Genomic DNA, 17,122 nt, shown 5'->3' with positions numbered 1-17,122 from the left:
CACGTTTGGGGAAGCTTGAAAATAGGCATGAACTTAAAAGGGTACATTTTAATAACAAAAGGAACTATGCAGGAGGCTCCACTAATTTAGGTAGCAACTAATAGAGCCCATTGTTCAAAGAATGAAGCATGTTCACAGAGATTCCCAACACTCTAAGGACTGCAAATTCTCAAACACTTTAAGGAGATTTAAGATATTGCTGGGTGGTGGTTGTTTTTTTAAAAAGAAAACCACTTAAGCATTAGTCATGCATGCATGTTTTTGAAAGAATTAGATTGCTGTTGCCTTATTCCAAGAAAGTACTGATTATATCTAGTTTGAAGATCTTTAGATGTCTCATTTCTATACGAACATAATACCAAGAGTTGAAATCCTTGTTCTCTGTCAACATCTGGAACAGCAGATGAAATTAAGTATTGTCATTCATATCTGGCCTATATTTCTGTCATAGCCCTCATAGCCACTTATAGACTCTCGGGACAGTTAGTTCTAAACAAAGGTACTCTTTATGTTACAAGACCTCCCTTAAATCACACACGCTGTGCTTTGCAGTGCAATTCTAGGCATGTTTACTCAGAAGCAAGTCTTCCTGGGCAGTTTTAAACTGAAAAGATCCACTATTGCAAGCACTTTGGGCTATGCAAAGGAACTTCGCCTCCATAACTCTGTTCTGGGTTCCTCTCCAACCCTCTAGAGTAGATTGAGGGAGGGGCAGTTCCGTTGTGCAAGAAAAAAATCTGTGCACCAGAGCAGATCTATGTAGCTGGATACCGCCCACTGAGTTCAGTGCAGCTTACTCCAGGTAAGTGTGCATAAGACTGCAGCCAGAATTTTTATGCGTTCTAAGCTATCAACAGTAGCCTGGAAACCACAGACTAAAGGAACTGCTCATTCTCCCATTTCTCTCAGCCCACCTTATCTGCTTCAAGTTTTCAGCCACTGTGAATATAAAGACAACAGCACCAGGAGATGCAAAGACATGAGCACTCCAGTACTACCTTATCTAGCTTCTGCTGAAAATGCAGAGGGTGTAAAGATTTATTCGAATGGCTTATTCACTTAGGACAGTTGATCCAAAAGGATTTAGTCAAAGCAAATTTCTCTATGCAAAATTGCTTCAAATGTTGGAAGTCTTCTACAAAGCAGCTCACTCACATAAAAAACACTGCATTGGAGCTCTTTGTGCCTTCTTCAGCCTTGTTTAGGAACAGCAGTTGCACAGCACTGAAGGAGGTTTCTGAAGCTGCCATGAGTTTCAAGGGCTGGCTTGTGTGGCAGCACAGAGGACTGTGGTCAGAAGAAACAGACCCCAAAGCTCTGCCACGAGAGCAGATCTTGACATGCGGTCATTTAGATTAGGAACTTTAGAGATAGTCTCCATCCCTTCACAACACTGCATTATGTGTTATGCCTACCTCTTCGCACATTGTTCCAAAGGTGGTCCTTGCTTGCACATCTCTCAAAAGCCTCTGGTAACTTGACTTGACCCGAACAGATGTACCAGAACAAGATGCCAAATGCATATACATCCACAGAATTATCATATTTCCCTGTGGCAGATGAGCAAGAGATACTGGTTGAAGACTAGAAAGCATAAGATTGTTGTCAGGAAAATAGCAGCACACTGAGTCACTGGGGGCTCCAACACAACCTAGAGCTTAGTTAAGGCAACTTTATTTTCAGCAAGGATACTACTCTTAAATGCTCCTGCTTGGGACAAAAGCACACTCAAATGCTTTTCCCACACAAGTCCACTGCATCAAGTGAGGTGCCACCATGCCTTTGATGCTCTGGTGTTCATCCTGGAACCTGATGACAGTGACAGTTCCTTCTCATCTGATCTTGTGGACTCATATGGGAAGAATATTAAGATGTTCTTCAGGGGTGTGGCACTCGCCATACAGCTACACAATACAGTGGGAGTTAGCTACACAGTTTGTGGAGAGGAGAAAGGGATATCCTATCGCTAGCACTTAATTAAATCATTTCCTATATGTGCCCCGTAACAACCACCAAGGATCAATACCAAGGGCACCTTTAGTTATAACATTTGTGTCAGTTCAACCATATGAGCACGAAGAGGTATTCTCTGTAGCCATCCCCACCAAATTAGGGAAAATTCCCCTCCAGGTAGACTTGCTGAAGTCCAAGTGTGAGCACTTTTTGTAAGCTTTGTAAGAGCTGTTTGGGCTTCATGGTTTGAGCTGGTCTTTTAATGTGATGCAATTTTACTCTGGTTTGCTAAGGGTTTGTGTTGATTGTCCCTATCCACCCTGGGTCTTCATAATGAGGCAGGTTATAGAATAGAGGGCCCAGCATAGCTAATCCTTTAACAAAAATAAATTTGTAACAGGACAGAAGTATCGAAGCATTCATTTGGGACAAGAGAGATTCAAAGATAAGAATTAATTTATCTAAGGATAATTTGATCTGCAATCCAACATCTACCTGTTTCTTCATTGGTAATAACCCACCCAGTTCAATGTATCGTATCTCCTTGAAAGTATACTCCTCCCCTCCCTGAGGATACATGCATGTATCTGCCAAACTTCCTGGCAGAAGCATCCCTCTTACTGTACACATGTAGACTTGTTGTCTTAAGGGAATGGACTTCAAATTCTTCATGGCTAACAGTCCATAGGGAGATCTATGATAAGTTTACCTGTGAAGAGTTCAGGAGCCATATGGATAGGGGTCCCAACAATACTGCCGGACATCATCGCCTCAGGTTTGCAGAATCCCAGGTCTGTGATTTTAGCTCTACTGTTTTTATCAAGCTGTAAAGGATACAAACTACTCAAACCCAAGCCTCAAGACTTATCCAAAAGAGAGCAACATGTCATCACTGTAGTACAAGTGTCTTCTACAAACAATCCCAGCTAGCACATTATTAAGGTATTTGCTGAACCAAGCTGAAGTTCATTATCTAGCCGAGCACAAAAATAATCACCAATTTCTTATTTTGTTTTTTCTTATAATTTTGGGTTACCTGATGCTATCCTGGAGATTCCTAGCTAACGACCATAGATACACCTAATCCTTTATGAAACAGTAACAGTGTAAAAGTAGTCCTCTAAACTAACTGCCATCACCACATCTTGTGAAAATGAAAGTCTGAACAGATGAAGGGTATATTAGCCTTCTGATCATTCAAAGGATCAGAAAAGATAGCCCTTTGTTACTCCAGTCAATTTTACTCTGGCTGAGCTCCCTTTAGATATGCCTCAGTTTCTGATCTTTCCCCTGGGTTTAGCTGTGATCGGGTATGGTTGTCTTTTCTTTATAAGGAAATTTGTCCAGTCATATGAAAACCTAGATATTCTTGAGTTTCTGGTTCAGCACTTGAGTCTGTCTTTTTGGGCAGCACCATTGTCCTTTGGTGTTCTATATACAGCAAAGTACAGGTTTTGTGCTTCACAATGGCAGCAATCACTTTTGCTCGTGCCTCCCCCCCCCCCCCCGCCTTTTGAAAAAAGTACTTTTTACATTTTTAAGAAGTTATAAAGCAGAGATACAATTCCAAGGAATGGTTTTAACGAGGCCATTATTTATGTACTGATGTCTTGTTCCATTTTAGCAAAGAGAATGATGCTCAAGGCAAAAAGCTGTCCCTTACCAATACATTTTTAAGTTTGATGTCTCTGTGAACGAGACCCTGGCTGTGAAGAAATCGAATCCCTTCTACCACATCCAAGGCAATCTGCAATCTTATCTCCAATGTCAACTCAGCCTGAGGGGAAAGTGGGGGAAAAACCTTATTATCAATCCCTTAATGGGATTCACATCTATGGTTATTAGGCAGTGCTTCTTGCCTAAGATGAAGCAACTCCAACAAAACAGATCCTTTAACATTGTTTCTTCCTTAAACAAGCGGGTCAGAGAGTAGTTCTGCTGCTATTGTCTTAATCCGTTCTACTGAAGCATACAGTTCTAGTCCCACAATGGTAGCCAGGATCAAGTGTTGTGTGCACTCTCTCGCTCTCTCTAATGAAATATATAACAATATAAAAAAATGCCTTTACAGTTGTACTTGTGATCAAACCATCAACCCTAGATTTTACCTGCTGCTAACCAAAAATGTAGTAGGGCTGAGGTTGGGAGGTGAAGAAGAGACTATCTGATCTACCAATAGTCAGGAACAATGCGAAGGGAGCATAGCTGCCAAAATTTTAAAGCCAAATTATCAGAACATACTAGAATACTAAACTTATCAACTTATCTATGGATAGGCAGTTGACTGCCCAAGGCAGTAGCTTCTGTATTCTCTAGAGACTCCAAGAATGCAGAAGTATATTAGCTTGTAAGTTAAAAGACGTGTGGGGGGCGGAAACCTAGCACAGCCCAAAGAGGACTGAGCATCCTTACTAGCTTTCCAGAGCTATGGAATAGTGAAGGTGTCATGGTTTGGGGGAGCGGGGGATAACAGGAGAAAATTGACCTGCTTGAACCTTTAACAACTTATAGTAGCCACGGTGGCAGTTTGGGTACATGAGTGAACCCCTCCTCACTGCAATACACAGGCTTCAGGAGGCAAAAGGAAATATGCCATTGCCTTTTATAACTCTAAAGTCTTCGCCACCCTGTAATATACCATATTTTTCGCCCCATAGGGCGCACCTAGTTTTTTGGGGGGGAAATAAAGGGGAAAAAATATTTTTCTCCCCCCCCCCCCCCCAGGCGCGGGGCTGGGTCAGGGGAAGCCCGAGCGAAGTCGCACCGGGCTCCCACGGCTTGCGGAGAGCTGCGCGAAGCTCGAAGCCTGGGGCGCGCTGAGCTCAGCTCGCCCCAGGTTTTGGGATGCAGAGGAAGACCCTTCTGTTCCTCCTCCAGCTTCGCAGGACAAGCGCGTGGCTGAAGGGTCGCTGTGCAGTTCTCCCTCTCTGCGCAGCGCCTCTCCGTCGCAGGAGAGGCGCTGCGCAGAGAGGGAGAACTGCGCAGCGCCCTTCAAGCGAAGCTGGAGGAGGAACAGAAGAGGCAGCTGCCCTAGCTGCGCGTCACCTCTCCAGCTGGGAGAGGGTTGCGGGGCTATTCCTTAGCCCCGCACACTCTCTCCGGGCTGGAGAGGTGGCGCACGGATAAAGAGGCTGCTGCCATAGCCGCGCACCACCTATCTGGTCGGGAGAGACTGCGCGCAGCTATGGCAATACCCCCACCTCCCGCAAAAGCCCCCAGGAGCTGCGCACCCTTTAAGGAGCACGCGGCTCCTGTGGGCTTTTCTACGAAGAGGGAGAAGGGACTGACTGGCCGCATCAGTCCCTTGTCCCTCCTGAGGAAAAGCCCGCAAGAGCCGCACGGAGCTTGTGTGCGGCTTTTGGGAGCTTTTCCTGCCTGCCTCCCCCCTGCATTCGCCCCATAGGACGCACACACACTCCCCTTCATTTTTGGAGGGGGAAAAGTGCGTCCTATAGGGCGAAAAATACGGTAGCAATATAGAGCTAACCCAAGTGCATTAGCACTATATAACACAGTTGGGGAATATTTCAAGTGGGTAGGAAACAAAAAGCCTGCAAAAACCTCCCCTCCCACAAGAACCCCTATAGCCTTGCAAGGCTTGTGTTCCATGCTGGCTAGAGGCCTGAAAAGGAGTACTTGTGTTATGAGTTCGGGATACTCTGTAACTTTTTTATTATCTCCACTAATTCAAGTATAATGAAAAGCACACTTGTGCATAGAAATGAAAAGCTACCAGAGATGAACAAATATTTACACTGCCCATTTTCCATTTAATTGTTTTAATTCCTCACCTTTAATCCTGTATAGAGGTCTCTGTGCAATTGTTCCATTATCAGCAAAACAGCAATGCTGGAACCTCCACCATACCCATAATCTATCACTGATCCATGAAGATCTACCAACCGCTCATGCTTTGGTAAAGATCTGGAGAAAGATGCAGCACAAGAGTCAAGAATAATGGATTTATGTCTTCTAAGGAGATAAGCCATTTCCCCCCAGTCCCCTGTTCTACGAAAACATACAAGGCACACCATTATTTCCAAATGACTATTCATGTTAACAGAATAACTGTGCAAGCTAGATACGCAATAGAAATGTGCAGTTTCAAGATATAGCAAGTACCAGCTTTCCCCAACTGCTGCACTTCCTAGGTGTTTTTGAACTGCAACCTTCCTCATCCCAGGCCATTTACCATGCTAGCTGAGGCTGATGGGAGTTGTAGCCAATCATCGAGAGGGTGCCATATTGGAGAAGGATGACATAGGCAACCTAATTCTTCAGGGTATGAAGACAAGTATCAACTCAACATCGTTATTTTATATTGTCATGGTTTCAATTAAGGTGGTTCCAAATAGCCCTTTGTGCATACATGAGAGGAATTTTGTGTCAGTCATCAAACTCTGTCAAACCACTGCTACAAAATATAGTTAAGCTGCCAGGTTAATGTATGTTCATTACGGAAGAGCTTAATGCCACCTACCTCATATAGTGAAACTCAAGTGCAAGGTCATTCCAGTGCTTCTCATCTGGTGGAACAACAGATTTGAGGGCACAAGGGAAGTGGCCCCCCCAGGCATTGCACAAGTACACTACTCCATACTGCCCTCGGCCCAGCTCACGGCCTAGCTTTGGTTTACCTGAAATATAAGCACCTGCTTGTTAACTTGTTTTCTCTTTTTATTTTATTTTTAGTCAATTATTTTTTACTGATTTCCCATAATTTTTATTGTCAATGTGTTTTCTATGTCCCTCCCCAGTAGCATGAATTCCTCAGGATTCATTCCCTCAGTGTGTCTGGAACAGTACAGAACAAGTCTCATTGTTTCATAAGAAAATTCTGGAAAGTCAACAATAAAATGAGATCTGCAGACAAGGCACTGCTCACCATGTAACAAAACATCCTGTAAGGACCTGCTTTCCAGTGAGAGGCGGGCAAGACGAGGGGCATGGTCTTTTCGCACCTTCAACCAAAGATCTTCTGTCTTCTCCAGCCTGCCCGAGTGGCCAGCCTCTAGCTAACAAAACATAAGGCCAAATTTAAGTAAGGTTTTGGTGTCCTGCTGGTCACACCTAGAACTGAATTTCCAAAACCGGCTCCCCTATTTCTTCTTTGCTAAAGAATGAAACAGGTTCTCAGTTTAAAATGTTTGTTTTGTAGAATATTCATTTCCATGGATTATAGAATCACAGAATTCTAGAGCTGGAAGGGACCACAAGGGGCATCTAGTCCAACCCCCCTGCAGTGCAGGAATCTTTTTGCCCCAAACACCTGCATATTCATGTGATGATAGCCCATGGAGAATGTGCTAGGACATATTCTCTTTCTAAGCTGCTCTTCTGGGGAAAAGGCATATAACATTTTTTTCCTTGTGAATAAAACCTCTATAAACTACATGGATGGAATGCTGTGATAAATGTTCCCTTTGCGAAGCATTTCAGCTTGCTAGATGAAACAATTTCCCCTCTCCTCCTTTCACACACTGTTCTGTGGGTTCCCCAAACCCCGCAGAACCAATTTCAGAGGGTGTAAAGATGCACAGGAGGATTGGGGAGGAAAGCCTTATCGCACTAGTGGAAGCCGTTAGGTAAAGAGTTCATTAGGAGAATCCTGACCTAAGATTTTCAGGTCACATTATTTGAATATATTGCCCAACATGGGCTTGAACTCACAGCCCTGAGATTAAGAGTCTCATGTTCTACCAACGGAGCTATCCACAGCCCTTGTGTTGCCTCATCAGTTTAGCAAAACTATATAAAAAGGTGCAGTTTCCCATCAACAGAGGTTATAGTACCTAGGTAGGCAGAGAAAAGGCAGCACTCTCAACTTCTCCATAGGTTTTAGAGACCACTACTATAGCTAGCTTACTTAGTTCTTTAAAGCTCGACATGACACCGCCAAAAAAGGCACATTCTCAGGCACTTTTGTGAGCTGGAGAATGACACTTCCACCTCTATCACCACTAAAATGCCCCTAGAAGAAGCAATTGCAATAATGACCCAATGGACCTCCAGTCCCATAGAACAAGAACTGCTAGTGCTTTTATAGCCATTTTTGCCCGTCTTAAAAAGTCAGAAGAAACAGCAGAGCACCTGTGTGGCTTCTGCTTCTTCTTCCTTTTTTTAGTGGCAAGGAGTAGAGAGAGGATAGGCAGGCAATTGCCAATTATTTGAAAAATGGTTAAGTTTCATCTAAAGAGAACTGCGATGAACAACAATCCAACTGACCTGTCGCAGGGAAGCTGCAAAAGCATCATGAGAAATGTATAGTCTTGTTCGGAACTGGCTACAGATGCTCTTGGCCAGCCTTGATGCGCTGAGACTCTCAATAGCATCCTGAGCTACTTTCCTTTTCCACTCTGTGGTGATAGCTGGTGGGCTCACCCAAGTAATCCGCTGTATTATCTAATAAGACATATGTCTCATTGTCAAAACTCAAGCATTAAAAAGTCTACTTTCAGTTTCACCTGCCCAAGGTAGGGCATGCTCTCCCCAGCAACTTGCCATGTGCCCCCCAAACCTTCACAGGAGGGTTGTGAGAGAAGAATAGAAACAGCACGCCCAGATGTGTAAGTAAATTTCTGTTGTGCAAGCAGGTAGACATTATTAGATGTCACCCACCATACAGGCCAAATAACAAGAAAATCCGAATAATGGGGAATGAGCGAATGAGAATACAAGTTGTTTGTTTGCAACTGTGGTATGGGTATGTGGGTGATATTGCAGCATTTTTACCACATTCTTCAGCTAAAAATGCTCCCAAAGCCACTGACATTCAGTCAGTTTAAACAGGATGGCCTGCAGGTTTATAAAAACAAACCAGCATACATAAAAAAACGACATACAAGGAAAAAGGAAGAGGAAAGGAGGAGGAAAAAAGCAAAACCATGTGCCAATTCTTAAACAGTAGTTCTTTATGGAGCTGGAATTTCAGCAGAGCTGATAGAATAAGCCCTGCTTATTCCAGCTTGCTGGAATGGCTGCTAACATGTCAGTTGAGGGGGAGAGACTCAAAGGATGGTATAGACAAAGGCAGATCTACCAAAGATAAGGTCCCATTACAGTTAGTTACTAGGAGAGAGCTTTTACTATCAGAATATTTAATACCTGCTTGATTTGTTCCCATAGCATTCTAGATACTGTTGAACCGGAGTGAAAGGTGATCTCAACATTGTAGGCTGCATTCAGTATCTATAAGCAGAAAATATATAAAATAAGCCACTGAAAACTGAAGGAATTGCTTATTCAGTAGATTAAGCAAACTAATACCTTAAAAGCAAATGTCTTCATTTGTAATCTGGAAGAATTGCAATGAGCTCAAATTCTTTCCTTAAATTACAACTTAAAGCAAAAATCTGTTTGGCGCCATAACACAAAAGATATCAAATTATTTTACCAATTCACTTTGTCACCACTGATTACAGGCTACAGCCAACATTCTAGAAACTGATCTGCAATACCAGGTCAGTAATTTTGTGTTACTTTTACCTGCTTTAGATAGTTGCTTGTGATATGTACTGTAACATCTTGCTGAGATTTCTCCAGACTCTTCAGACATCTTTCCAGAGTTCCCACAAAGCTCTCCCGCAGATAGTCCACAGAATTTATCAACTTGTTGGCAACTGCTTGGTTTAACCGTGATATTATCAGTTCTTGGATTTGCTTAATGCAACATTTAACATCTCTGGAACTAATAGGCTCTCCATTTTCAGGAACTATAATATCTAGAGGGAACAGAAGGAAATCCAAGATTGAAAAGAAGCATAATTTCACAATTCTAGCATATTAGCAGCCCCCCAGAACTAGTGTAAAGTAAATTTAATGACTAAAGTGCAATGAAAGCCTCACTAGCTGGACTGGATTGGTTCTGAAATATTGCAATAAATTAATCACTTTGATCCTTTGATGTCAATGGGGAGCTAAGCATTGGCTTACATCTTTCCAATTTAGTTCAGTGTGACAAGATATAATCTTATACCATGTACCTGGGAATAAGCCCCACTGAATGCAACAGGATTCACCTCTGAGTAGAAATATATAAAATTGTGCTGTTTTAAGTGTTTATACCCAGGTTGGGTCACACTTTTGATTACAGTTATAAAACTGTATTCAAGAGATGTTTACAAGCTTTTAAGACAATCAAATCTTGTTCACTTGGATACAAATATCTGCAAAGTTTGACATTTTAGATAAACACATTACGCTACTCTATGCTGACATTCTTTACAGCTTATTGGGGGGGGGGAGAAATCTGATGAAGAATTTCACTATACAACGGCTTGCTCAGAGTTGAAGTGCATGCACGCAGCAGGTGAAAAAAGTTGAAAACAGAGGTAGCTGACCCACAGCCTCCAGTTCTTGTTGGACTAAACCCCTCATCGTCTCTGACCACTGGCCATGCTGACTAATACTGATAGGAGTTGGAGTCCAACAACATTTTTAAGGCTTTTGGTTTTTCCGGAAATTACCTTTGAATTCCATATTAGCAGCATCTTCCAGCAGTTCTTCTTTCATGTTATTGAGAGTCTCAATGATCATGTCCTTCATCTCCTCTTGTTTGCGGTTAGCTATGAGCATCAGAGATTCATACAGCTCGTTCTCTTTTTTCCGTGTGTACTCTAGACGCTTTGGAGTGATCTGAAGGTCTCGTTGCATATCAAAGGCCTGGTTGATGAAAATGTCCAGGCAACGGCAGTGCACTAGGTTCAAGACGGTCGCTGCATCCACCAAGCGCTGCTGCAGCACCTGCCTGGAGAAAGTGCTAAGAAGACGGATCTTATCTGATTGTTCCACCAGCATGCTCTGGGCTTTGGCATCAGAGCTGGGAGCTCCACAGCTGCAATGGTTCGTACTAAGGTAGCCTAAATCCAGCAGCTGCCGGTAAAGGGACGACTTTTCATTCTCCGCATTCCGAGGGGATATCAGTTCAGCACCCAAATTTGGCACTTTGAAAAAGAAGACGGGCAGAGAGAATTTCTCTTTAATCTCCTGCAGTTCATTCACATCCAGCGTGGAGAGTTCTGCCTCACTGATAGCAAACGTGATGACTGGAAGGAAATGGTTCACGTATTCTCCCAAAGTGACTTCGGCTGACTGGAATCCCCGACAAGGAGCTACCACAATGTCCACTTCCTATAGGCAGCAAAAGCAATAGGATTTTAACATTAAGGCTGTAGCAACCCGAGCTTTGTAGGTGACACTCTACCCATTCTTCATCTACAACAAGAAACCTCCCCTACCAGCATTCAAGTGGAATTGGAGAAAGACACAAACCACTTACATATTTCCTTTTGTTTTTAATGAAGAAATTCAGAAAATGCTTCTAAATGAGAAGAAGAAAAAATAATGTTTTCAGGGCTGCCTTTCCCAAATCTAGTGCCCTCAATATGTTTTGGACTCCCAGATCTCATGGCCAATTATCAGGGATGGTAAATTACATAACCCAAAAACAGTTGGAGGGCACTTGGGTCAGTAAGACGGTTTGGGGGCAATTTTTAAAACCCTATGTGCAAAAGGCCCTTTTTTCATTCCTATGGGTTTTATCTTTTGTTTTTTAAACAAGTGTAAGCACAGTATAGTAGGAAATACCCCTCCACCCCCACCCACCCCCTGGCAATGTACACAGAGCAAACAGGAAACCAGCAACAGGAATGTGACCTAATTCTTCTAGAACAGTGGTTCCCAACTGGTGGTCCCTGGACCCCTGGGAGTCTGCATAACCTACCCAGGTGGTCTGTGGCACCACTCACATAACAAAAACTATCACACAGATATCAAAACTTTCAAAAGTAGGAGGGTCCATGGCTTGGCTTTTGAAAAACAGGGTCCACGGTACTTAGCCAATCGGGAACTGCTGCCTAGAAGGCTCTTCAGCGAAGCAACTGATCAGTGTTTTATACTCTCAGTGTGCCAGATAGTTAGGCCTAGATTTTAATGAGGCCATAAACCTGCATATATTCTACAACTCTACACCACTTCAGACAGCAGGATACAGACTCATAATGGAAGGCTTTTCCGCAACACATTCTCCCAAACATCTACTTTTCTAAACAGAGGGAAGTTTCTGTACAGAGAAGCATCAGTCTAAGCAGTCATGTGCATTCTGAACTGGTACAACTGTGACATAGGTTTATGGTTATGGAAATTTAAGTAGGCAGATGATGTGGTAAAGCCAAGAGAAAAATTAAGAGATATTTAAGTGAGAATTAGGCCTTAGCCCCTCCTTGAATTCAAGCACTTGCCAAGTCCATAACTTTTGAAATCCCCTCTGATGACTCCCATTCAATTAAGCTCTTTACACCATGCATTTGATATTCTGTAAATTGCCTTGTGCTCCTTTGATCCAGATATTTTTTATAAGTACATGAACAGTTAAATGCTGTAATAGCTTCTGAGATACCCTTCCCGAGTCAGTTAATATCTGCTTGAGCTTTAAGATATACAGTATTATTTTACATCAGACCCAGCAATTCATTATACACAATCCTAGGCACACTCAGCACCTCCAATATGCTTCCCAGAAGAAACCAGGAGCATGTTAGGTATTTTTCTAGCTTGTCACAGCGTCTAATTTGAAGTATGTTTGATATTCTGGATAGAGAGCCAAGTAATAATAAATATGTTAAAAATAAGATCTATGCTATGAGTTATACACAAATTATGTCAGTTATGGCCAAGTATCCATAAGTACACATTTGTACAAAATTGACATCCTTGTGCCCTAAATGTCTGAGGGAACTGCTGCTTCAAATATCATCATCGCTTCTTAGGCCAGCCTTGCAGCCTTAAATTACCATTATGGAAACTTAACTAAGCAGATGAATTGGTAAAGGCATAAGGAAAATCAAGAGGCATCTTAGAGGGAAAGTTGTTTTAAGCACTCATGGGGTCTGGCACATTAATCTTTTCAATATCAATTAAACAGCAAACATTTAGATTCCCACAGAAAACCGCCAAAGCTGTAGCCAAGGCATGAGCAAGATCTGTCAACAGCTGACAGAGGAATTATGATAGAAGTTATAAAGCCACTACTAATTCACTACTAGGCTTAATTTTTTTTTAAAAAAAAAATCCTAGCAAGTTTCAGCTATTCCATGTATCGCTAGATCCTCCCAAATTCCCTTTCTGTTACTTCCAAAACAAACATTTAACATTGGTTTGCCTGTTGTGACTGTCATGGGACTCCCAAGCATGGAAACACAAAAACTGATGTGGTCAGACAAGAGTACAAGTTAAAGAGTAAAATTGGATGTGCAAATCAACATTCAGCATGCGAGATGACTCACGCTGATGGCAGTAAACAAAGGAGGAAACCAATGCTGTCTCTAGGAGACATAAAGGAGGGAAAAGTTAGAAAAGATATGTCTCAACTAATAAGAACAACTAATCTTGCTTAGGCAACAGTTAATGCCTTGCTGCTGGGTATTTTTCTGCTAGATAGCCTTTATCTGTTATTTCCTTCTAGTGCCTGCATCTCCTCACATAAGGCAGCAGAGATGTTATGCAAGAAGGTTTACCTTTAACAATAAACCCTCCAAGCTGGAAGCTCATTTTTGCAACTGACCTCTTTGAGTCTCTTCATTTCACTGAAGGGAAGTACGTCAATAATCACATTTAAACATGATTTTGAGGTATCAAATTCAGTATGTACATTAAGTGAACTTTTTTAAAAAAACGTTCAATGTTTAGGCATGCGGCAGTGGCTTCAGAGGAAAATTATCATCTCTAGGGCTACAACGCTTAATAGATTAAACAATAATCAGAGACTGAATCAAAGATGCCTGATTAATCAAGCAGATTTATATTTAAACACAATGTCTATAGAGCAGCATTCAATTAGCTCATTCTGTAAGTGAACAAATTTCTCCTTGCTCAATGGAACTTCTCTTTCCCCTCCCTGCATGTTCCCCACTAAGCAAATCCATTCTGCAGGGTTGGAGAAACCCCTAGAACAGGTTTAGAGGGCACACAGAAGGTAGCTGTTGAGTCAAATGCCCCCAAATTGTTAAAAATAATAATATTAATCATCTTGAGCTTTAATTCAGAGCTAAAACCTGTGACAGACTTGAAGATAAAACATGCAATCCTGGTAGTCTAATTCTCTTTAAAGCAAAATGTTCAAAAGTCCGTCATTACATTTTGGTCTTGATGCCTGCCAAACGGAATTTCCTTAGCGCAATGTTTCAGTCATTTCATCTTACTCTAGATAGGTCAGCCTTACTTCATGATTCTATGCCCATGACATTCTTCCTGTATGCATAAATCTCTCACACATCTTTGTGCACATGTATACATATTTAGAAACACCAGCTGGATAGTCTGTCTCCCAATAGTTGATTGTTCAGTCCACAACTCATAATAGGCAAGGAAGATTAATGTTTCTATTGACTGGGTAAAACCTGTTCCTTCCTCTTCCAAGAGAACCCAAGGTATGCATGGATGTCCAGAGACCAATCTAATACAGTGGTACCTCGGGTTACAGACACTTCAGGTTACAGACACTTCAGGTTACAGACTCCGCTAACCCATAATAGTACCTCGGGTTAAGAACTTTGCTTCAGGATGAGAACAGAAATCGTGCTCCAGCAGCACGGCGGCAGCAGGAGGCCCCATTAGCTAAAGTGGTGCTTCAGGTTAAGAACAGTTTCAGGTTAAGAACGGACCTCCAGAACAAATTTAGTACTTAACCTGAGGTACCACTGTACTCAGCTGGTTTCACTCTGCTGAGTGCTGAAATGAGGCAAAAGGGGGAGGAAGAAAGGGCTATACTGAAACAGTAGAAATGTATGCTGTGCGACTAACACATGGACAGGAGAAGGCACAAGGCTCAGCCCATAGCGAAACAAAAAGTGCCTGGGGTTGAGGCTTGGCTTTTGCATCTTGAAGCAGCACGCAGCAAAGGCCATTAGAAGAGAACACAGAAAGTGCAGTGTGCTTGCTCTCATTCCATTCTCTCTTGTAATTTATTTATTCTCCTTATTCCATGTAAGCTTTCTAAGCTTTCCTTTGAGTCAAAAGTTTCTATTAATTGGGTCCTGCATTCTTATGGAGTAAGAAACAGATGTGGCCAGCTGAAGTACAAGGGGGTGTCCCAACTCACCATAGGAGCAATGATCCATTCCAGTTCTTTGCAGATATCCTGAAAAGGTTCTGGAGAAGAACACAGAACATCAGGCTTCAGAGGAGCTTTTTTTTTCTGTCCCAGGGTGGATGGGATCAGAAACTAAAAGCTTAGTGGATGGCAGGTCAAAACTAGCTTGGAGGAAAAGCAGGGCAATGAAGGGCTATCCGAGAGCATCACATTTTCCTACATAGAAGGACACATCAATGATTCCTTGGTTGAATTTATATGAATTACATAATGAAACCCCACAAATATTAATGTATTAGAAGCTAAATGTTGCATAATTATATTGGGTCTTAAGCAAGCCCACACAGAGCTTGTCTGAGGCCCAGGACAGGAGTTTTGTTAGACTAAAGCTATGAACTCAAACAAAAAAGCAGCCGGTCTGTGGCCGGCTTAGGCCTCTGAGGCCCAGGGCAAGTGAAGCTGGCTGCCCCCCACTCTGCACGGGCCTGGTCTTAAGTATGCCCTTAGTTTATTTTCTATTAATAAAATCAGGTGTAACAAAATTAGCAGGGAGCTAATGGTCAAAAATCAGTTAACTAGAAGTTAAGGAATCTCCCATCCAGAGATATCCCATTTTATATATTATTCTGTAATTTATTCCAAAGAAATGCAGGTCTTTGAAATTATACCTAATGGAAAAAGAATGCACTATTATTAAATATACTTTCAAAACATCAAAATAGCTTTTAGTGATATTTGCAAGTATAATAACCACAATTTCCTTTTCTCTAACAATATTTTCTTGCTGGAAAGGTGTTAGAATCTGTAAATGGACCGGAAAGTGAACAAAATGTGAAGGCTTGCTTGCTGGAAGGATTGAAAAAGGCCTACCTAGAGTTGTCAAGACTTTTTAAAATAAGGTTGAACAAAGACAGATGAAACCAGGAACAAATTTGAAGCTTTAAAAAGGCAACAGGAATATACAGATAGGGGCTTTAATACATATTGCCTCTAATCTACAGATTATTTGCCTGCAACAGTCACACATAACAAATGGTCCTAGACAGGGATGCACACCTACATCTGAATCATTGATGTATTAAAAAAGAAACTGCTTTAAACTATGGGCTTATCCTGCTAGATCGGCATACATTCATCGAAAGGTTTTAAGGAGAAGAATTTCAAGACGGTTTATATATGATCAATGATAAAAATGAAAAAGGAAGCACTTCAGAAAATACTTGAGTGGCTCTAAAAGAAGAGCAGACATTCACATATGGCAGGAATGGCTAATTAACAAAATGTTTTTTAAAAATGTGTTACAATAATGAGATACAGAATGCAGCATTTCCTATGAATGTAAAATATTCCCAATTGTGGATAACGTTTTGTGCTCCCAGACAGGATGTTGGTCTTGAACTTAATAGTTAGAACAGAAGTAGCTGCTGAAATGAGATATGTGCAACACTAGATGCAAGACAGGGAGGTAACTTTCTTTTACACAGATAAGGGAAAAACCATTCTAAAACAACTGGGAGCAGCTCACTGAATAAAAGGATAGGAGAATGAAAATTCAGATACAGTGGTGCCTCGCAAGACGAAATTAATTCGTTCCGCAAGTTTTTTCATCTTGCGAGTTTTTCGTCTTGCGAAGCACGGTTTGCCATAGGAATGCATTGAAAATCAATCAATGCGTTCCTATGGAAACGGCCTTCAGACCAGGTCCGGGGACAGTCTGTCCCCCGACCCCTTCTGAAGGCTGGGGGTGGGGGGGGACAAGGGCTTTTCTTCCCACCCCCAGCATTTTAAAAAACCCCGGGACAGCGGAGGACTGCTCCGCTGTCCGGGGCGATCTTAAAATGCTGGTGGGCGGCAGAGAAGCCTTCGCTCCCGCCTGCCAGCATTTAAAAAAAACCTGCCTGCCTTCCCGGGAAAGCGGAGAAACGCGTGTTTCTCCGCTCTCCCAGGAAGGCAGGCAGGCAGGGGGGAGCAAAGACTTTTGCCCCCCGCCGGCCTTCAGAAGAGGTCCAGGACCTCTTCTGAAGGCCAGCGGGGGGCGAAAGTCTTTGCTCCCCCCGCCTGCCTTCAAAAGCCGTCCGGGAT

General features: G+C 42.3%; 1 protein-coding gene and 1 long non-coding RNA gene across 3 annotated transcripts in view; one reads left to right on the top strand and one right to left on the bottom strand.

Moving 5' to 3' along the window:
• DSTYK (dual serine/threonine and tyrosine protein kinase) overlaps nucleotides 1–17,122 on the bottom strand; it is a 38,530-nt gene that overhangs the window by 4,655 nt on the left and 16,753 nt on the right. Inside the window, exons 3-12 of the mRNA XM_081865213.1 lie at nucleotides 10,419–11,082; nucleotides 9,439–9,674; nucleotides 9,058–9,141; nucleotides 8,179–8,355; nucleotides 6,839–6,968; nucleotides 6,434–6,590; nucleotides 5,745–5,877; nucleotides 3,617–3,730; nucleotides 2,663–2,777; nucleotides 1,416–1,550 (exon numbers count right to left, since the gene is read on the bottom strand). Coding sequence (XP_081721339.1) covers nucleotides 1,416–1,550; nucleotides 2,663–2,777; nucleotides 3,617–3,730; nucleotides 5,745–5,877; nucleotides 6,434–6,590; nucleotides 6,839–6,968; nucleotides 8,179–8,355; nucleotides 9,058–9,141; nucleotides 9,439–9,674; nucleotides 10,419–11,082 — 1,945 coding nt within the window. The remainder of the gene's footprint in view (nucleotides 1–1,415; nucleotides 1,551–2,662; nucleotides 2,778–3,616; nucleotides 3,731–5,744; nucleotides 5,878–6,433; nucleotides 6,591–6,838; nucleotides 6,969–8,178; nucleotides 8,356–9,057; nucleotides 9,142–9,438; nucleotides 9,675–10,418; nucleotides 11,083–17,122) is intronic.
• Nucleotides 1–17,122, top strand: part of LOC309343595 — a 40,130-nt gene that overhangs the window by 10,240 nt on the left and 12,768 nt on the right. The gene's annotated exons all lie outside the window — the stretch shown is intronic.

Source organism: Podarcis erhardii (assembly GCF_964252035.2).
Source record: "Podarcis erhardii genome assembly, chromosome: 6".
Classification (NCBI taxonomy): Eukaryota; Metazoa; Chordata; class Lepidosauria; order Squamata; family Lacertidae; genus Podarcis; species Podarcis erhardii.
Note: the sequence above shows the minus strand (reverse complement) of the source record. Positions and strands in the feature narration are given on the sequence as shown.